At 34.2% G+C, this 22,792-nt stretch overlaps 1 protein-coding gene across 3 annotated transcripts in view; it reads right to left on the bottom strand.

Moving 5' to 3' along the window:
• TENM4 (teneurin transmembrane protein 4) overlaps positions 1–22,792 on the bottom strand; it is a 953,133-nt gene that overhangs the window by 310,619 nt on the left and 619,722 nt on the right. For 2 of the 3 annotated variants that reach the window (XM_053708674.1, XM_053708673.1), the window contains 2 exons: positions 3,817–4,031; positions 2,547–2,757 (listed from right to left, as the gene is read on the bottom strand). In XM_053708674.1, coding sequence (XP_053564649.1) covers positions 2,547–2,757; positions 3,817–4,031 — 426 coding nt within the window. Of the gene's footprint in view, positions 1–2,546; positions 2,758–3,816; positions 4,035–22,792 lie in introns of all 3 variants that reach the window. The other variant, XM_053708672.1, reaches the window with a different exon arrangement.

Below are 22,792 nucleotides of genomic sequence, written 5' to 3'. Positions count from 1 at the left end.
AAATGAGTAAGCCTGCAACCATTCGTAGCATTCGCCTCATGATAAATCTTGCCGTGTTATTTAGAATTGATTTAAAAATAATCTGATTATCTTCTTCAGATATTTTATGTTGTCTGAATATAGCACTTTAATAAAACTTAAAGGGACACTGAACCCATTTTTTTTCTTTCGTGATTCAGATAGAGCATGCAATTTTAAGCAACATTCTAATTTACTCCAATTATCAAATGTTCTTCATTCTCTTGGTATTTTAATTTGAAAAGCAAGAATGTAAGTTTAGATGCCGGCCCATTTTTGATGAACAACCTGGGTTGTTCTTGCTGATTGGTGGATAAATTCATCCACCAATAAACAAGTGCTGTCCAGGGTTCTGACTTATTTTTAAAAATAAAAATAGCAAGAGAATGAAGAAAAATTGATAATAGGAGTAAATTAGAAAGTTGCTTAAAATTGCATGCTCTAACCTGAATCGAAAAAAAAAAAATTATGTTCAGTATCCCTTTAAAGATAACTGAATATACTTTGTAGCAATGGAAAACTGAATATACTTTGTAGCAATGGATAACTCTCTATGATCAGAGGATAACAAAAGTGCTTCAAATTCAGAAGACAGCAAAAATACCGAGCAGCCACAAATATTATAGTAGAGAGATAAGGGTTCTATATACAGAATAAGCCAACCATGTTAGTAGCCTTGGCTTTCATACAATAACATCAATAACTCACACAGACAAGTAGCTAGCTTGTTAGATTGATTTATATTGTAGTGTTCTTCCCAGGACCTTTATAATGGGAGCACCACCCAGCTGATTTTACGGATTAAAGCTAATAATTAAATACATTTATATTAAATTATGCAATTAATTTGTGCTTTGAATAGCACAAAATGTTATAATATATATATTACACTAACCCCACAGCTACTTCATAATGAAAAATTGTCTGTGGAGAACATTATATTATAAGGGTCACAAATGTTCCGCATTTTGCAGGCTGCTCCCTTTTTTGGAGCACTGTCCCACATTTGCTCCTAATGCATTCCCATGGGACCAGCTAAACCCTGCCTAGAAATGTGTGGTCATGCCCCCCTTTCTGCTACAGCCCCACCCATAGACTCCACCCCCAGTCTCCCAGTCCTGGGGATGAAGAGTACCATTGTTGGAGGTGTGCTACTCTGTAATGCTCATACATATTTATACACCAAGTCTTACATTGATTTTGTACCTTAAAAATTAGACGTAAGTATGCCGATTCTTTCTACTGATAATAACTTGTTCAATAAACAATGGTAAATATCTTACCGACATTGTAGTAGTGTTTATTCCAAAACTCCAAATATATATATTTTTTTTAGTTTATTGGAGAATTACTTCACAATCACTTTCACACATCAATACTCGGGTACTGGGACTCCCTTGCACTCAACCTCTCTCTTCAATGAGACTGCTTAGGTTATATACTCTCTCGTACCACCAAGGACCTTCAGAACTCTCACAATATCACACAAGGACGACAACACAAACTTTTAAACAGACCTAGTCAAATGGTTGAATCTGATCCATCTGTCTACCTGGCTATTATAAACATTCACGAGTTTCATATTTTCTACCTCTTAGTATCTATGTTTGATGGAAATATTTCAGCCTGATTAAATGATATACCATCATTGCTCTGAATTCTGACTAATTTGTGAGATAAATTGCCTCACGATGAGCACAACAAGAATTGTTATTAAAAGGACATTGGATTAAAAAATGTTCAATGAAACAGCAACATTTAAACCTTTTTATGGTTTAAAAAATATGATGCAAAAGTTGTTTAAGTTTATCTTCAAACAAATAGAGCTGTAACTTTTGTGTTTTTTCTTTCCAATCCTCATTGGCTTTATAAGTTCTTCCTATAGTGATTTATGGCTGATAGGTGTAAATGTCCATTGCCCAACCAATGAACATTAACAGGAAATACCTATCAACCAATGAACATTAACAGGAAATACCTATCAACCAATGAACATTAACAGGAAATACCTATCAACCAATGAACATTAGTAGTTAAAACACATATAACACTTCTGTATTAGTTTCATTTTAAATTGAAATTGTTTTTACTTTAGATTTTTTCAAGATCTTTAAACTCTTCTCGGTCAGATGGATAATAAATATTTAAACACAATGTCTTTTTAATAATAAAAAGACTTATTCTGAAATGAATAATAAACTAGTATGGCTCACATACACATGCAGTCTCAAAAATTAACACTGGCAAAGTGTAAGTCATCTCACCATGTGATTTTTTTCATAAAATAGCCACAGTTAATGCAATAAGACTGTCAAATAAAATCGATAATAATTAGGAAGCATAGATTCAATATAATAAACCAGGGGACAAAATCAGAAAACAAAAACATATACAGCTAAAATACCTTTTTTTATAATTTTGTTGCACAATAACCTACTGATCCTTTCAATCAAAGCAACCAACACAGATACATTTCAGACCATTTTAGATGGTTACATTTTGTATTCATTGATCCAAGCTAAGCTTACCGATTGCTGTTGTAAGAAAAGAAACCACTTCTGTCTCTTTGCCATCGTTGTAAAATGCCAGATGCCAAATCCCAGAGTCCAAGTATTGGATAAATCCTGTTTCATGACTGGCCAGTGGTACAACTCCCCTGTGAAGTCTTTGAGGACCTTCCAAGCCTCGCGCCTCCTGACTTAGAAGTCGCCTTCCATCTAGTAGCTCCACAAAATCAAACTAAAAAAATAAATAAAACCCATTTGAGTTTATTTTACATGTTATATTCACAATCTGCCTTACTGGTAATAAGGTTTATAATATAAATAAGTGTATGTTTAGAACCATCCTTAAGGTCTTAATAAAAAAAAAAAAAATTAAAGGGACAGTATAGTCAAAATTAAACTTTCATGATTCAGATAGGGCTTGCAATTTTAAACAACTTTCAAATTTACTTTTATCATCAAATTTGCTATAATTCTCTTGGTATTCTTTGTTGAAAGCTAAACCTTGGTAAGCATATGCTAATTTCTAAGCCCTTAAAGCCCACCGTTATTTCAGTAAATTTTGACAGTTTTTCACAGCTAGACAGCGGTAGTTCACGTGTGTCATATAGATAACATTGTGCTCACTCACATGGAGTTACTTATGAGTTAGCAATGATTGGCTAAAATGTAAGTCTGTCAAAAGATACAAGGTAATCACAGAGGTAAAAATGTATTAATATAACAGAGTTGTTTATCCAAAACTGGCAAATGGGTAATAAAGGGATTATCTATCTTTTTAAACAGAGCATTTTAATAGTAAACAAATGCTTCTTGTAAACCATGAAACTCACGCAAAAGTGTTAAATATGGTTTAATTTGAACTCAGGAGCCGTAATGCATCGAAGGAAATGACTGATGAGTCAACAGGAGTAGCATATGTGAGTAGCCACCAGGACAGTACTTCTGCTGTGTTTAACCAATTTGCAAAAGTTGCAGTTTTATAAGAACAATTAATGTATCTTCAAGGTTGATATAGTTGGGGCTTAGTTTAAAATTGTACAAGACAATGAGAGAAATACCATAAAAAGTAACTGTCGGGCAAATATAACGGCAAAAAAATACATGATCTCTCTCTCCATAAGCAGAGTAATGGATTACAGCAGACACCCAAGTTATAAATTATGTGATTTACATAACTTATGGCGTTTCCATACCACAAATTCAAGATAAGTAAGATGTTTGCTCTTTTCTACATTTAACATTATTGTAATTCTGGATATTGTTGATCAGTGGTTGTGTATATAGCGCTCACCTGTGTGTGTGAAGGAGGGAGGCCTCTCCTGCCGTATATTCCAACAAGAGCAGCTTTGCCAAGGGACACATTGAACTTAAGGTGCACAGGATGATCTATGAAGACCTGAGATCGCCAAAATATACCAGGTGGAATCTTCTGAGTTGCTCGTCGGCCAACATCAAGCTCTCCAGAGTCAATAAAACTATCATCAGGAAACAGACTGCTTGGCTTTCCTACTGAAAAACAGACATTATGCATTGAAATTAATAATAATTCTAGCAAAAGTGTAACTGAAAGTGCTTACTAAAACCTGCCAAAGTATATTTTTAATTAAAGCACTATTAAATACAGTAGAATAGCATAATCAACAAGTGCATAATCACACTTACTCTGAAAGCCCCCTTGTATCATGTGACAGCCAACAGCCAATCACAGACTCATATGCATGCACTGTGAGGTCTTGCACATGCTCAGTAGGAGCTGGTGCCTCAGAAAGTGTGCATATAAAAAAGACTTGCACAATTTAAGAATGGAAGCTAAAAAAAAAGTCTTGTTTTTTATATTTGAATCATAGAAGTTTATTTTTTACTTTAGATTCCCTTTAATATCCATTTTTAGGGACATTAAAGTCAAAATTTAAATTCAGACAGAGCATCCAATTGTTTAATATTTTACAATGTTCTACCCTTTGCTGATAGCTCCTTTAACATCAGATCAGATAGGCTCAGACGCATGCATTATTTAAATGTTTGCTACAATGTTATACACATAGTACACAAGACAAGTAAACACTCCTGAGGCTTCTTCAGTAATAAAAAAGGGAGACATTTCAACAAAGGAGACCAAGTGAAAATATTAATCATAATTTCCATGTCCTTTTAATACCCCGTGGTATACAAAAAGCAATTGCATATTACAGTTTCATACAGCACACTACAAGCTAATTGTTCATATCATAACCTCATTTACACTTATCCATAACTGGAATGAGAGACGCAGTCTTTACAAAAGGTGTATCTGAACTACTCTTGATTTGTAAACCTTCTAAACTGCACTAACAAAATTACTGGGGTAAGTTATTTATTTTGCAATGCAGAACAGGATAATGTACTCAATGCATTGTATTTAAAGCAGTTGCAGAAACACCCATTCAATTGGGCTGGACTCTACAAGAAAATTGCTATTATTAAAAACGAAAGATAATTCCGTTATTCCCGATTCCCCAGTTTTGCATAATCAACACTGTTATATTAATATACGTTTTACCTCTATAATTACCTGTATCTAAGCCCCTGCAGACTGCCCCTTATCTCAGTGTGTTTTACAATCTTGCATTTTAGCCAATCTTCTTGCATAACCATTATCATTCTCCATGGGAATGAGCACAATGTTATCTTTATGGCAGATATAAACTAGCACTGTCTGGCTTTTGTGCAAGATTTAAAGGTAATAAAAAGCAGTGAGATAAAGGGAAGATTGCAGGGGCATACAAACAGGCAAATTTAGCAATTATTAAGTATATTAAAGAACCAGTAAATGCATGAAAAAAGACAAAGCAATAGCACTTACTCTAAACTTCAAATGAGTAGTACAGTAGATTTTTTTTCTGACAAATTACAGTTCTGTCTATTTCCACTCCTCTTGTATCATGTGACAGCCATCAGCCAATCACATATGCATGTACGTATATTCTGTATATTCGTGCACATGCTCAGTAGGAGCTGATGACTAAACAAGTGTAAATATAAAAAAAGACTGCACATTTTGTTAATGGACGTAAATTAGAAAGTTGTTTAAAATTACTGCACTATCTAAATCATGAAAGTTTAATTTTGACTTGAATGTCCCTTTAACATAACAATGTTTGTTATGGAAAGCTGGGGAATGTGTAGAAAAAAAGTTATGTTTTTAAACAATAAAAAAATCAAGTAGAATGTCCCTTTAAAAGGATACTAAACCCCAATATATTTTTCAAGATTTAGATAGAGCATGCAATTTTAAGCAACTTTCTAATTTACTCCTATTATCAGTTTTTCTTCATTCTCTTGCTATCTTTATTTAAAAAGCAGGAATGTAAAGCTTAGGAGCCTGCCCATTTTAGGTTCAGCACCCTAGATAGCGCTTGCTTATTGGTGACTACATTTAGCCAACCAATAAGCAAGCGTAACTCAGGTTCTGAACCAAAAATAGGACGACCCCTAAGCTTTATAGTCTTGCTTTTTTGCTCTATCTGAACCATTAAAGGAAAATTTGAATTTAGTATCCTAATTTCCTTATATAGATCATGCACAAAAATAGCTTTATTGTTCCTTTAATAGCAGCACATTTCATGCTGAAAGCAACTGGGCCCTACATTTATGCCTGGTACAGTGCAAGTTATTTGCCTGTGCACAAGGTGTACTGTGCAAACACAGGGCTATGGACGAAGACTGATTGAAAAAAAAGCCAAACTGCTGATTTCTATTTAGATAATGACACAATAGAAGGCTTTAATGGTGTATTCTAATCAACATTTCAATGAGAGCTCATTTTAATCTTATTTTTAATCTAATTTAATTTCATTCACACGTGTCCACAGTGAAACATTTATTCCCATCGCACTGCTTTGTTTTTAATCTTATTGAAATGTCTTTCTTCTTTGGAATATGCAGGAAAAACGCACACAAAAAAATTCAAAGGAGATTTGAACACTGTTTCTATTTTTCCTTTTTAAATCAAAGATCAAAACACCTTTTTTTGTTGTTGAAAATTTAAAAATCAAAAGGTTCATTAATATTGTTTTCTGTTTATCTACCCATTGGTAATGAGACAGAAGCAGTCTGATATTATCATTGTATCACATTTAACTTAAAATAAAAGGTTATTGCATAGGCTGCTGTCCCTGCCAGAAGTGTTGTTTAAAGGGCAAGTCAACCCAAAAATTATTATTACTTATTTTGATTTTAAAATTAATGATATTTACATCAAACTAGCCAATTTGTGATGTAAATATACTTTACTAGTAAAAACACTTTCTTGTCCTCCGGCCGTTTTGAAATTGCCGCCTGACCCCTCCTTTCCCTGACGTCACCTAAACTGAACGTTCAGTCCAACTAAGTGATGCGTGTCGATCCTGCGCATTCCTGTATTTCGTGCATGCGCAATGCATCGTTTTTGTCAAGGGGGACATTTTAAAGGGACAGTCTAGTATAAATTAAACTTTCATTATTCAGATAGGACTTGTAATTTTAATCAACTTTCCAATTTACTTTAATCATCAAATTTGCTTTTTTCTCTTGGTATTCTTAGTTTAAACTAAACATAGGTAGGCTCATATGCTAATTTCTAAGCCTTTGAGGGCTGCCTCTTATCACATGCTTTTTAAATCTCTTTTCAACACAAAGAGACAGAAAGTAAACGTAGGCCATATAGATAACACTGTGTTCAGGCACAGAAAGTTATTTAAGATCTAGCACAATACAATGCTAAATTTAAGACAATCCTATATAATAAAAGACAAGAGTTTGTCTGAAGCCGTCATGCGCAGTTCAGACAAACTCTTGCCGCGAGGACCCGGCAGCAGCTCAGCTGTAAGAGGCGCGCAAGGACCCGGCAGCAGCTCAGCTGTAAGAGGCGCGCAAGGACCCGGCAGCAGCTCAGCTGTAAGAGGCGCGCAAGGAGAGAGAGAGGAGAGAGGAGAGAGGAGAGAGGAGAGAGGAGAGAGGAGAGAGAAGAGAGAAGAGAGAAGAGAGAAGAGAGAAGAGAGAAAGAGAGAGAGAGAGAGAGAGAGAGAGAGAGAGAGAGAATAACAACACGGCTTTAGGACTAGTAGATAATAAACAGTCACAGTCATGTGATCAGGGGGCTGGAAGAAGGTTCTTAGATACAAGGTAATCACAGATGTAAAAAGTATATTAATATAACTGTGTTGGTTGTGCAAAACTGGGGAATGGGTAATAAAGGGATTATCTATCTTTTAAAACAATAACAATTCTATGGTAGACTGTCCCTTTAACTACGGAACCTTGCTAAAAACTACACATTGCATGCGCGAAATACAGGAACGCACAGGATTGACATGCTGAACAATCAGTTTGGGTGACATCAGGGAAAGGATGCCATTTCAAAACGGCCGGAGGACAAGAAAGTGTTTTTACTTGTAAAGTATATTTACATCACAAATGGGTTACAGTTTGATCTAAAAATTATTACAAAATCAAAATAAGTAATAATAATTTGTGTGTTGACTTGCTCTTTAATAGCAAAAAACAATCATATGTAAAGTTTAGCCAATAAGTAATATGGGATTTTTCTTTTTTTGTTACACTTCATTGTTAAAGAAACATTATAGTAGAAAAATGACATGCTCTAATTTGTAATTTATTTACTACCTTAAAATAGGGTTGCCATATTGGCGCTTTAAGAGAGGACATTTATTAAAAAATACATAGGTCAGGGGCTGTTTAAAGAAATGTTTTGTAAAATGTTCCATTATAAGAACCCTGACAGATGTTTTTTTTATATGTGCCCTCCTTTAAAGCGGCAATATGGCAACCCTGCCTTAAAAGGACAATGTGCTCTAAAATAGTTTCTAATGATTTTTTTTATACTAGGTGCAGGGTATAAAATGTATGAGAAATTGCTCCTTTAGGTTTACTTTTGTAAATGAATGCTCTTTGAAGCCACAACCCAATAAAATGGTCAGAGCGTACAGGGAAATCAGATCTCTTTATTTTATCACTTTCTATACCAACAAGTGATTTCTTATCTTATCTCTGTCTGTATACCAAAGACCAATACTTAGAGAGAGAACAATTGAAAATTAACATTGTATTACCTCTCCTAACCTCACCGGATTGCAATTTCTTCTGCTGGCTATATTTACACAGCTTTTCTATAGCCAAGTCTCAGTATAGGTAGGGAAACCACAGGCAAAAATGCTATTTAAAATGCCAAAATAAAGATACACTACAGCAGGTCAAATGGTTAATGGGCAACAAATTAAAGGGGAGAACATTTTACAATATACTGTCCCTTTATCAGAGCACATCTGTACCCTTCATCTATTTTTTAATGAAGAAGTTCAGAAACTTTAAAAACAATGAATTTGAAGTAAAATATGTTAATGTATTTCAACTTTTTTATTTTTTATTAATATTATTTCCCAGACATCTGTGCTGTCTCAAACTTATCTTCCCACTGTTTCCTCCCCACAGAAGCCACTGCCTTTAAGGGATAGCAAAGTCAAAATAAACCTTGCAAGAATCAGATAGAGCATGCAATTTTAACACATCCCTTCTATTTTATAATTTGCTTTGTTCTCTTGTCATCCATTGTTGAAAATGAACTAGTGGGAGCTAGCTGGTGATTGGTGCCTGCATACATTTGTCTCTTGTGATTGGCTAACTAGTTCAGCTAGTTAGTTGCCAGCAGTGCAATGCTGTTCCTTGAGAAAGAAGAGAATGAAGCATGAAAAGTTGTTTAAAATTGTATGTTCCATCCGAATCATGAATGACATTTTTGGGGTTTCCTGTCCCTTTAAACTGTATGATGTGACACAAATAAAACAAGTTGATACCAATGAATGTTATGTCTGGTCTGGATATTGGTTTTATAACTGAGGACGATATTGATTCCCTCAAGAAATTCTGTTTCATTAAAGGGATATTATAATAGAAAAAGGACATGCTCTAATTTGTTAGACAGCAGAAGCTGTCTCTGATCCAATCAGCAGAGCTAGTCACACAGAAATGTACTGTGGGTCCCGAGTACTTTTACTCCTGTGGGGTCACTTAAACGGACACTGAACCCAATTTTTTACTTTCGGGATTCAGACAGAGCATGCAATTTTAAGCAACTTTCTAATTTACTCCTATTATCAATTTTTCTTTGTTCTCTTGGTATCATTATTTGAAAAAGAAGGCATCTAAGCTAAGGAGCCAGACAATTTTTGGTTCAGTATGCTGGACAGCACTTGTTTATTGGTGGGTGAATTTATCCACCAATCAGCAAGAACAACCCAGGTTGTTCACCAAAAATGAGCCAGCATCTAAACTTACATTCTTGCTTTTTTAAATAAAGATACCTATAGAATGAAGACAATTTGATAATAGGAGTAAATTAGAAAGTTGCTTAAAATTGCATGCTCTATCTGAATCACGAAAGAATTTTTTTTAGGTTCAGTGTCCCTTTAAATTTCACATGCGCCAACAAAACAGAGCATGACATTTTTTTTCACTATACCAATTAGTAGATAGTGAAGGATATTTAAACGGACATTATAAACTTTGAAATTATAATATATTTAATTATGAATAGTAAAAAAACAAAACTTTGCAATATACTTTTATTGACTATTGATTAACACTGCTATATTCCACCGAGCCATTGTTTGCTTTTAGTTATTCTAAAGGATTGTGAATGAACTCATAAATTTAAAAATACATCTAGTTATTATTCTCAGGCACCTTTTAATCCCATGGTGATGTTTACACTGACTATGTCATCATGTCTTGCATTTATTTAATGTTTAAGGTCTCTAAGAAAAAAGAAAAGCAGAATAGCTCACTCTACTTATGGTGCCCACTTGAACTATATCTCAGGGAGTAGTTGGATTTTACATTTGTTTCACATCTTCTCTTTGTTAAGTATCCTTTGTCCTATTTACTTCAGGAAAAACTGTCCTTGGTATGTTTTTCTGTATTGTCACATGGACAGTTGAAGGAGTGTTGGGTCTAGGGAAGAGGGTTATAGAAACAAAGTTTCTACAGAAATGTCCCTTTAGTCTGATCATATTTCCTTCTGAAACTGAACCCCATTAATTCTCTAGATAGCCTTATACATAGCTCAAGCATTCCTGCATTTTCTTTTTCCTCTTCTACTAGCAGATTATTCCAATATACACCTATCATGGTAATTTTCATCATCACCCTGTGTCCTCAACACATTTGTAGTGTGACCTTCATTCTTCCCAAGAAAATGGGCCGTTACTCTGTGTAATGCATTGTACTTTCACTAGGAATTCTCTACTTTGTTCTGGTGATCACTTTCTACTCTGATTTCTACCAAAAGATGGTTTCTGTGAAATGGTTCCAGTTTTCCTTCTTTTCAGAGGTCTCATTCAACAATTCCAACTATTGTCCTCTGTGTCCTCCATCCAGACAGCAGGTAACAGAAAGAAACAGCATTCTTGCAACAGTAAAATGGTGCTGCTTTGAAGGGAACACTATCCCACCAGACAATAGTACAATCTATATAAATAGAATAATCCAAAATGTACGGAGCCACAAGTAAATATCAGGACTCCCTAAGATTTAGAGCCCAAACGTGAGGTAATGAACATTGAAAGCATTTTACATATATTATTATACTTGCATGAACAAACATGGTGGTATATAACAAAGAAAATCAGGTATGGCTTTTCCTATGAACAGTGAATGGATCACGTTAATGCAATAATACAGTTCCCTTGGTAACATTGTTAGCCTTAGGCACCAGACACTCAGGTGATCCAATCCTTTGCAGGACACAACGAAAACTAGTAGCTTTATATGTTGCTCTTGATTGGCTTATCGTCCTTGTCCTGCTCAGAAGGGGTAATGTACTCTGGGTCCCAAGCAGAATTTTAACTATGTGTTTACCCCTTTTCAGAAATTAAACAAATAGCTATCAAGGGACATTTGTACAGTAATAAAATGCTATAACAAATGTTATTATTGCATTATTACACTCAAGTCAAAATAAACTTTTATGACTCAGATAGAGCATGCAGTTTTAAGACACTTTCCAATTTACTTCCATTATATTTTGAGCAGTCTTTTTAAAAGGACAAGCTAGCAGTGTATGTGTATACTAGTCTGTGATTGGCTGATGTCTGTCACATGATACAGGGGGCCGGAAAATGGCAGAAATGTTTTTTTTATCAGAAAAAAAATCTACTGCTTATTTGAAATTTAGAATAAGTGTTAAATCATTGTATTTTTATAATGCACGTGTTAATTGTGTAATTCTACTGCACTGAGTGGTCCTTTAAGTCTTGAAAATATAGTTCCATAGGAAGACTTTTCCCAACAAATGCAAAAGTAAAAAAGCTGTATCAAGACAGGATCCCCAAAAATAGTTAAAAATAAATTTATAGTTGGTTTAATTTACTTCCACTGTAAGCCTGGATGATATTTACCTATATACACATATTTGTAGCAACATGTTTTATTACCCAGATTCAATTTAATCAAAAGAATATTTCAGATTTGACAGTCAAATTACTTTTATTTATAGGATCAGGAAATTTGGCGTCTGGTTTGAATTATAAAGACCACTGCCCTCGCAGGTTAAGCCCACTAGAGTATTAAGTGTCAAGAATTAATCGTCACATATTTTATTAAACCAGCTGCTCAAAATACAAACGCAACCTCTATATAACCTTTCACTTGTGGCTGCTGTGAAATGGATTCAAATAGCCTTGGGTTGTATGAAAATCTTACATCCTGATATACTTTGTTGTCATTTAGTGCTTGCTGTCTGCAGGATCAGAGGCCCAGAGCTGTAGATAGATCGGCCTAGACGCAAACTGTCACAAGAACAACGGCCAATGACAAAACGTATACATTTTTTAAATTAAAGAGATATTCTAATGGAATAATAAAATGTTCTAATTTGCAAATTAAGGGCCAGAGTATAAGACAAAAGCAAAAATACAAGTCTTTTAGCGCATCAACATCGCTGGCACTCAATCCATACTGTCTGCATTCTAGTTCTGCTATTACAAGTCATGTCAGAGAGTTCAGATGTAAAAGATGATTTTAGCACATTCATTTCCGTCAGCTAAAGGTTCTGATTAGAGCCCACACAAAAACTTTCTATTTTTACATTTTAGACTTAACGCATGCACCCGTAACCCTTTCCTTGCCCGTTCACCTTTGCCTTATATCTTATTCCTAGACCCCTTTCCTAACACCACAAATACTTTGTTTTCTTATTCTTTTATTCTTAGTTCAAGGTAAATAACAAAATTGAAATACGCATGGGTGGCTGTGGTGTGTTTTGTGTCTATGAAGACTTCATACAAGCTTTTGAGGACTCTCTGTGAAGATGTAGTGTTTGAAAACTCACAGCATATGCGCATATACCTCTGGAAAACAGTTTTTGCTTCACATTTCAAGTTTTGACTTTCCTATCCCTTTAATACCTGGTTTTCAGGGAACACCAGTCCCCCCCCCCCCCATTCACATCTACAAACAAGTCACTATCTGACCCTCAATCATGTGACATTATTAAAAGGGACATTAAACACTAAATAAGCTTACTATTGAGGTTATTCCCTGCCTCTATCTAGACACGGGTGCCACCATGTTGAAATCTACCTTTCCCTGCGTAATCTGTTTGCACATGTGAAACTTTTTCTTTCAGATACCTGCAGTGTAACCTAAGTTCCAATATGGCGACACCCATAATTAAGGGGAAATACATGAAGCATAGTGTTTCGTGTCCCTTTAAGAGACGTGTGGTAGCTTGAAACGTTATCATCTCTGTTTGGACCCTGATGGACACATACAAATCTGTTGTAAATTAATTTTATGGATGGGCTAGTTTTCATATATTGCATTGTGCACCAGCACAAACCACTTAAGCAATAGCTTGTATACAAATGTAATCAATGTCTTACTACAACTGTGTTTTAGCTATCAAAACTATAAGGGTGTGCTATATATTTATTGAAAGTGTTCAAATACTTTGGTAATAACAGGTAAAACTTGTAAATTGGGCCTTTGTGTTTAATCCTTAAAAAGGAGTTAAAGGGACACAAAACCCAACTTTTTATTTCAGTATTCAGATAGAACGTACAATTTCAAACAACTTTTCAATTCCCTTCTATTATCAAATTTGCTTCATTCCCTTGATATCTTTTGCTGAAAGAGAATCAATTAACTACTAAGAGCTAACTGAACACATCTTGTCAGCCAATCAAATGAGACAAAGGTTCTCTAAACAAATGCGTCACCGTTAATAATCTATCAAACATCTGTCTCGTCCATCGAACGGAGCATGTGACATATTTAGCAGTATATGGTGTAAGAGACAGTCATCAAAATGTGTTTATTTTTTAATAACATCATGGATATGAATTTATCATGTTTTCAATATTTAATATTTTTACAAAAATGGTGGTTATGTGGGGAATAACTTAATTGTGAAAAAACTAGACAACTGTTGTAATAAAACAACCAGAGAATATAATTTGATGTGAGAATAAATATTTTAAAAAGGTATTTAAAAATATGATCTTCAACAAAGGATAACAAGAGAACAAAATACATTTGATAACAGAAGCCAATCAGAAGGTTTTTTTTAAATTGTATGCACTAAATCATAAAATATAGTAATCCCTCTCTAAGATCATACTCTATACCTTATCATTTAAGCTATCATTTTTTAATCCTTGTGTTGCAGTAGATGACCATGTTGTTTGATATAGATGTAGACTAATTAGATACTGTATTTTTTTACTATGCAAATTGGTTTGTTAAATCAAAATTAACAAACATTTGCTCAGTCTCTGAAAATAACTATGATTTTTCACAGCTGGCAAATATCTTCAAACGTATACTGACAAGTTGGAAAAGAGTGATTGCTCATCAAAGTACAACAAGCAATTATGCATCTCAAAAAGAACACATCACTCTCAGAGACTGCGCCGTATAAAGAGTAAAAACAGTTTTAAGGCTGTGGAGAAGTCCAGATATTTCCACTAACTGTTGTATGGTCACCTGATGCTCCAAAGGCATCATAAATGACTGTTATTCAGCTATAGCATATTAAAGAAATTGCTAAAAAAAAGTGTGCGTTTCAACTTAGTGCTGCATTAAATACAGCCACTTCAATGGTTTCAAATATTTATAACGAGACCAAAATAATTAAACTACATATGTCCTTAGAATCCCCGTGCTTGAGCACAGATTAGTCAGTCAATACATTTTATTCTTCAATAAGAGGTATTTAAAGAGACGTAGATCAATTAAACTTTATATAATCAATTAGTTGTAATATTCCAATAAATATCTATGTAGGTCTCTTTATTAATATATATATATATATATATATATATATATATATATATATATATATATATATATTTTATTTACTGAAATAATAAAACATTTGCTGAATCTAATGTGAACTCAGGAATAAGATCTCCTCTCATGCTGTGTATTTACCACAACAGCTATATATTATTATAGATATACTTCACAGTTTCTTCCTGTCTGAAAAGCACCTCCAACATCGATCCTTGTTTCTGTGTTAGTAAACACACACTAATTTCAGAAAAACATCTCTTTATATTGGAACCAAGCTCAGTGATATCATTAACAGAACATAACAAATGTACTTAAATGAACAGTGTTGCATTTGAACTAGTTATAAGCATTTCTGCAATTTTCTAGGTTTACAAAATAAACTAAATAAAAAATTTTATCTGTTAAAAGTTATCGGTGCTAAAATTATATGCGGTCTATACACATAAAGTTTGGTATTGCTATTTTTGCTTCCTGTGCGTGCACATAGTTTTGCTGGTGACAAGTGTTTTGATGCAGCGTTTCACATACATGTTAAAACATATTTTACAGTAATAACTTAGATATGTATACATTTAAATGACATGCACATTGCAAAAAAGTTTCTAAGAATATTTAAAAACATGAAACTGCATTTCAGCACCAAGGCAAACCAATTTAGCTATAGAGAGCTGTCCACGGTCCTGAACTGCTTGTCTGTCATATCTGTCAATGCTACTTCACAAAAGGATCAAACTGTTCCAGTAATAGTTGTGTGTTTTATACTATTCTGCTGTTCTCTCCAATGATAAATTCTCTCACTTGCTAATAAGGGAAACTCACACTGCCCTACTGGTAGACACAGCTATGCCTCAACACATACCAAAAAAAAATCAATTTAATACAATTAGAAGGTGATTTTATTTAAAAACACAATATACTTATGCTGGCCTGCTATGTTGGAACTTGCTGGAAATGGGTTGAATTTGGTCATCGCCAATAATAGCCCATTAAATTGCAAACTGTTGAATAGTATTACAATAATTTAGTATTTACATGTAATTAAAGGGGCATTTAAAGGGACATTCCAGCCAAAATTTAAAACTATATAGATCCATTTCAGTTTTGAATAGAAGCATTTTGTAGTATATATGCATTAGCAAAAGTGTACTTAAAGGGACAGTATACCCAAACATTTTCTTTCATGATTAAGGTAGAGAATACAACTTTAAACAATATTCCAATTTACTTTTATTACCTAATTTGCTTCATTCTTTAGATATACTTTAATGAAGAAATAGCAATGCACAAGGTGAACCAATCACAGGAGGCATCTATGTGCAGCTACCAATCAGCAGCTACTAAGCATATCTAGATATGCTTTTCAGCAAAGAATATCAAGAGAATGAAGCAAAATAGATAATAGAAGTAAATTAGAAAGTTGTTTATAATTGTATGCTCTTTCTAAATCATGAAAGAAAAATTGGGGTTTCATGTCCCTTTAAGTATGCACAGTGCACCAGCATTTTAAAGGCAGCACATGCACAGACAGCATATGGTGCTTGTATCGTCTAGTAATGTCTCAATTTGTTAATTGTTGAAATGATGATACAAGCCCCACTGGTGCTCTGCGCAGCTACATTATTTAAAATACTGGTGCACTGAGAATATCTAGCTATGCTTCACATGCACATGCTCACTCTAAAAATCCTCACTCTAAAACCGTGATAACTTTTGCTAGAAGCATTTTTGACAAAACATTTACAGTATATGACAAATATGTTTCTACTCAAAGATGTAATCTATCTATACAGATTTACATTTTGACCAGAATGTCCCTTTAAGAGAGCTGCATATATCAACCAGTGAGTAACTGATTAGAGGTTAGTTTTGCATTTACTTTTAGTTTCAATTTACACTTAAGTCGCTTTCGTTAAACCATTTTTTAATAAAAGATATATATTTTTAAATGTTTCAATAGTGCTCTTTCATATATTTTTTTTTATTTTAGTGATGTTGTTATTTTTTTAAAGGGACATTCTACTCCAGAAAATGTATTCTTTAGAAATATAAATAATCCCTTTAGTATCCCTTCCCAAGTTTTGCATAACCAACATGGTTATATTAATACACTTCTTACATCTGTGATTACATTGGCCCCAATTTAACAAAGTCTGGCGGACCTGATCCGACAGTGCGGATCAGGTCCGCCAGACCTCGCTGAATACGTCGAGCAATACGCTCGCCGTACTCAGCATTGCACCAGCAGCTCACAAGAGCTGCTGATGCAACGCCGCTCCCTGCAGACTCACGGCCAATGGGCCGCCAGCAGGGGGGTGTCAATCAACCCGATCGTGCCCATAACCTATAAATGTTATGCATTTTTTAAATAAATACCTGTACACATTTTATTTCTACATAAGTGTTTCAGGCTAAAATGCCAATGAGGGACTGTGGTGATCTATATATGTTAGTCCTTTAGGTTTCACTAGTGCTGTCTATGTAAGATAAACTGTGGTGTCGGGGTTAACAGAGCAAGAAGAGGGTTCAGTACACTTTTTGACTAAATATGCAGCAAGTTAATCTAGAAAAAAATGATGAACAGCTTGCACACAGAACCTATGCCACTAAAATGCGAGGCTGCTATTTAAAACTATAATTACTAAACATGTAAATGATTGTCTCAGATAAATTGACGAAAAAGTAATTATACCAAAACGTTTTCAGTTTGCTGTACTTTATTTTTTTTGTACTCGAGGTTGTGATTAGAAAGTAAATTAGGAGCATGTCACACATATGCCTTGGAAAACGCTATGTGCAGCTCCTGAATAGTCAAGAATGCTCAAGATTTGAATTATGTATAACAAATATTTTAACATTTGTAAACACATTTTTTTAAATCAACTATATTTTTGAATAAGAGCTCAAAAATCAATTGGCATTTTCTGAAATTCTGTATATAGTTAAAGATATATTTTGTACTTTATAATATGCCCACAGGTAAAAAAAAATCTGCTTTAAATAAATGTTAATTCAAAATATTCTATTATAAATAACGTTAAATATGTATGCTTTACATTTTGATATGCACAGTAGTTATGTTAAATAGTAAATGCATGCTAGACTTATTGATTTATTCACAGCAAAGATTTGTACTATGTAGATGTATTTTTTTTATTATATCCGCTGTAAATATTAAAAGTATAAGTGTAAAGGTTTAGTTTCTATAAAGTTATAGTAGTAAACGGATTGTTTGAACTCATTTTCTATTCATCTCTTACAGGAAAAGGGGCAAAATAAATAATGTAAATCTATTGCAAAGTTTTGTAACTACACGTCAGTCCAATTTTATATTACAATCTCATACTGTTTAATATCCATTTCATTTCATATTTGACAAAAATGCATCTGAGAAAAGTTAAAAGGATATGAACCCCAGCATTTTTATTTAATGGTTCAGGGAGCGCATGCTATTTAAACTTTCTAGTTTACTTCTAGTATCAATGTATGTCTGTTCTCTTGGTATCTTTTGTTGAAAAGCAGGGGCATAAGCTCAGGAGCTTGCCAATATCTGGAGCACTATATGGCAGCAGTTTTGCAAGAGCACTAGATAGCAGCACTATTTCCTGCCAGGTAGTGCACCAGATGCCTACCTAGGTAGCTCTTCAACACAGAATATCATGGGAACTAAGCACATTTGATCATAGAAGTAAATAGGACACCTTTTTTTTAAATGGTATGTTCTGTCTGAATCACAAAAGACAATTTTTGGGTTTCATATCCCTTTTAATATACATTTTGTGATGTTTTCTGTGCATGCAACTATATGTGTGTGTGTGTGTATAGGTGTATGTGTGTGTGTATAGGTGTATGTGTGTGTGTGTATAGGTGTATGTGTATAGGTGTATGTGTGTGTGTATAGGTGTATGTGTGTGTGTATAGGTGTATGTGTGTGTGTGTATAGGTGTATGTGTATAGGTGTATGTGTGTGTGTATAGGTGTATGTGTGTGTGTATAGGTGTATGTGTGTGTGTATAGGTGTATGTGTGTGTGTGTATAGGTGTATGTGTATAGGTGTATGTGTGTGTATAGGTGTATGTGTGTGTGTATAGGTGTATGTGTGTGTGTATAGGTGTATGTGTGTGTGTGTATAGGTGTATGTGTATAGGTGTATGTGTGTGTGTAGAGGTGTATATGTGTGTGTGTGTGTATAGGTGTATGTGTGTGTGTATAGGTGTATGTGTAGGTGTATGTGTGTGTGTATAGGTGTATGTGTGTGTATAGGTGTATGTGTGTGTATAGGTGTATGTGTGTGTATAGGTGTAACGTGTATGTGTGTATAGGTGTATGTGTGTGTATAGGTGTATGTGTAGGTGTATGTGTGTGTGTATAGGTGTATGTGTGTGTGTATAGGTGTATGTGTAGGTGTGTGTGTGTGTGTGTGTATAGGTGTATGTGTGTGTATAGGTGTATGTGTAGGTGTATGTGTGTGTATAGGTGTATGTGTGTGTATAGGTGTATGTGTAGGTGTGTGTGTGTGTGTGTGTGTGTGTATATAGGTGTATGTGTGTGTATAGGTGTATGTGTAGGTGTATGTGTGTGTATAGGTGTATGTGTGTGTATAGGTGTATGTGTAGGTGTATGTGTATGTGTGTGTGTATAGGTGTATGTGTGTGTGTATAGGTGTATGTGTGTGTGTATAGGTGTAACGTGTATGTGTGTATAGGTGTATGTGTGTGTATAGGTGTATGTGTAGGTGTATGTGTGTGTGTGTGTGTGTGTGTATGTGTGTATGTGTGTGTGTATAGGTGTATGTGTAGGTGTATGTGTGTGTGTGTGTATATAGGTGTATGTGTGTGTGTATAGGTGTATGTGTGTGTGTGTGTGTGTGTGTGTGTATAGGTGTATGTGTGTATAGGTGTATAGGTGTATGTGTGTGTATAGGTGTATGTGTAGGTGTATGTGTGTGTGTATAGGTGTATGTGTGTGTATAGGTGTATGTGTAGGTGTATGTGTGTGTATAGGTGTATGTGTAGGTGTATGTGTGTGTATAGGTGTATGTGTGTGTGTGTATAGGTGTATGTGTGTGTATAGGTGTAACGTGTATGTGTGTATAGGTGTATGTGTGTATAGGCGTATAGGTGTATGTGTGTGTGTATAGGTGTATGTGTAGGTGTATGTGTGTGTGTATAGGTGTATGTGTGTGTGTAGGTGTATGTGTAGGTGTATGTGTGTGTGTATAGGTGTATGTGTGTGTGTGTGTGTGTGTGTGTATAGGTGTATGTGTGTGTATAGGTGTAACGTGCATGTGTGTATAGGTGTATGTGTGTATAGGTGTATGTGTGTGTGTATAGGTGTATGTCTGTGTATAGGTGTATAGGTGTATGTGTGTGTGTATAGGTGTATGTCTGTGTATAGGTGTATGTCTGTGTATAGGTGTATGTCTGTGTATAGGTGTATGTCTGTGTATAGGTGTATGTGTGTGAACAGTACAGTAGAGAGGAGCTCAAACTGAGAAGACTACATCCTTAGCACTCAATGGGTTAATATACAGTAGATCATCATGTGTGAAAAGGCACTATTATATAAAGGCAACTTAGGTAGCTGAATTAGCTAAGTGAGCAGGGTGACTCTACGTTAAAATATCACTTTTATTCATTAAATAAACATTAAAATACTGGAAAATATAATGTTAAAAACACACCCAGGAGCTGAAAACTGGTCAAATGACCTAGTCAAAATAGGTTGAATGTGTGATTGTACTGATTACAAACCATCAACTAATGGTATTCTCTTACTCTAGTGTATCTTTATGTTAAGTGATTAAAACAAATCACACCGTATTGTAACTGTTAATATGTTGGTGAATAACAGAAAAGATACAATTTAATGTGGAGCATACTTATACACAATTATTCAATATAGTATAATGTCAATATACTGCTGTATACTGAAACTGTCACTATAATAAATAATAAATAGGACTAAGAAGATAATAAAAGGACTAAGAAGATTTTAACATAGCACATTTTTTCTTTGTTTCATCTACAAAAAAAAAATAATAATACTCCTTCACTAAATAAATAAACTTTTTCTAAACAGGTTTAAAGAGTTCCCATTTTCCAACAAGAGTTGTAGTTATTTCCTTATCAGAAAGTTCACAACTGACATCTGGGTATCAGTTCTGTCCAACATATAATGCATGTTAAAGGGATAGTCTAGTCAAAACTAACCTTTAATGATTCAGATAGAGCATGCAATTTTTTTTTTATTTTTTTTTTTTCTTTTTAAAAAGGTTTATTAGTTTTATACATCAGTTACAAATCTTTAACAATCAATCTTTCCAGTTTTGACAAAATCATGGTATAACATTTTCATACTGTTTACTTCATGTTTCAACTAATATATAATGCAGTATATATTTACCCAATCTTGGTCTCAAACATAGAAAATTAAATCTTTTAGGGAGGATACCTATCCATAAAGCATAATAAACATAAAGATATAAAGAGGTATTCCTTTTTCCCCCTTTCTATTATCATAAAGAAAGAAAGCATAAGAGAAAAAAAAAAAAAAAAACTAACAGACCTTTGTCCTTTCCCCTTTTCAACCACAGAAACAACACAAAGAGAAAAAAAAAAAAAAGAATCTTTCTGTCTATATTGGTGCCTTTTCCCCCCCTGTGATCTGTATATACAATATTCAATTTAAGGTTATAACATCTTAAATCACATAGAAATATTTACGTCTTATAAAACAACAACAACAACAACAAAAAAAAAAAAAAAAAAAAAAAAATTCTCTCTCTCCTCTCTTCCCCCTCCCTCTGATATCTAGGCCTGATCGGGCATTTCAAAAAGCCATTCTCCTCTCAATCTGCAATTTTCCATATAGATTGTATTTTTGAAGTTTCCAATTATTTTCTTTTGCTCCTCGATCTCTCTAGATTTAATCCACTTCTCCCATTTGCTAAAGAAACGTGTTATGTTGTTGTCAATGTGGTATATAGTGTCTTGTAATTCTATGAGAAATTGGTGATGAATAATTTCCCCAAGATTCCCAAAGGAAGGTGGTTTGGCCTGTTTCCATCCTTTTAATATAAGATTTCTAGCTAATAAAATTATCATCGTTATAAATTTCCGATTTTGTAGGTGTTCTTTTTTGTAGTGAAAAAAAAAGATCTGATCTGGTTGTAAGAGTATTTGAGTTTGATAAATTTTGCTCAGCCAGAAATCTATCTTTCCCCAAAAACCTTGTATCTTGGGGCATAGCCAAAAGCTATGGATTAGGTTTGTCTTTGGTTGTCTGCATTTAATGCAGAGCGCTCCTTCCCCTGTGCCACCCCATTTAGCAATCTTCTCAGGTGTGATATATACCATCCACATTAACTTTACGTGCTGTTCACGCATAGGGATAGCTAATGATGCTTCCTCCACTCTTTCCACACTTTTTAGTATTACTTGCGTAGTAAGATTCGGGAAGTGAACTTCCCTCCATTTTACAGTTCCACTTTCAATATGTTGTTTATAGTTTATATTATTTAATAGGTTATATAGCGAGGATATTGAGTATTTACCGCTTTTGATAAGATTAATTACCGGAACTAGTGGTGCAAGATCCCAGTTATTCCCTTGTATTTGTATTAATTTAAGGCAATAATGCCTAATTTGTAAAAATGAAAAATAATGTTTCTCAGAGAGGAGATATTTATTTTTAATTGTTTCAAAGTCTTCAACTTGAATTATTCCCTGGTTATTTTTTGTTAGTTGAATAATGTTGGATAATCCCTTTTCTTGCCAGTCTGAAAATATTTTGGATGAGTGGCCCTGTTTGAATTCTGAGTTTCCTTTGATAGTTAAGTATCGTGTTGCATAGGGGTGTATACCTAGATATTTACATGTTCTGTGCCATGCTACAATTGTATCCCTAAGCAAATCTATTTTTTTAACATATGGTGGAAGGTT

The sequence above is a fragment of the Bombina bombina genome, chromosome 3, assembly GCF_027579735.1.
Source record: "Bombina bombina isolate aBomBom1 chromosome 3, aBomBom1.pri, whole genome shotgun sequence".
NCBI classification, from domain to species: domain Eukaryota; kingdom Metazoa; phylum Chordata; class Amphibia; order Anura; family Bombinatoridae; genus Bombina; species Bombina bombina.
The sequence above is the reverse complement of the archived record's forward strand: the minus strand, read 5'-3'. Positions and strand labels throughout refer to the sequence as shown.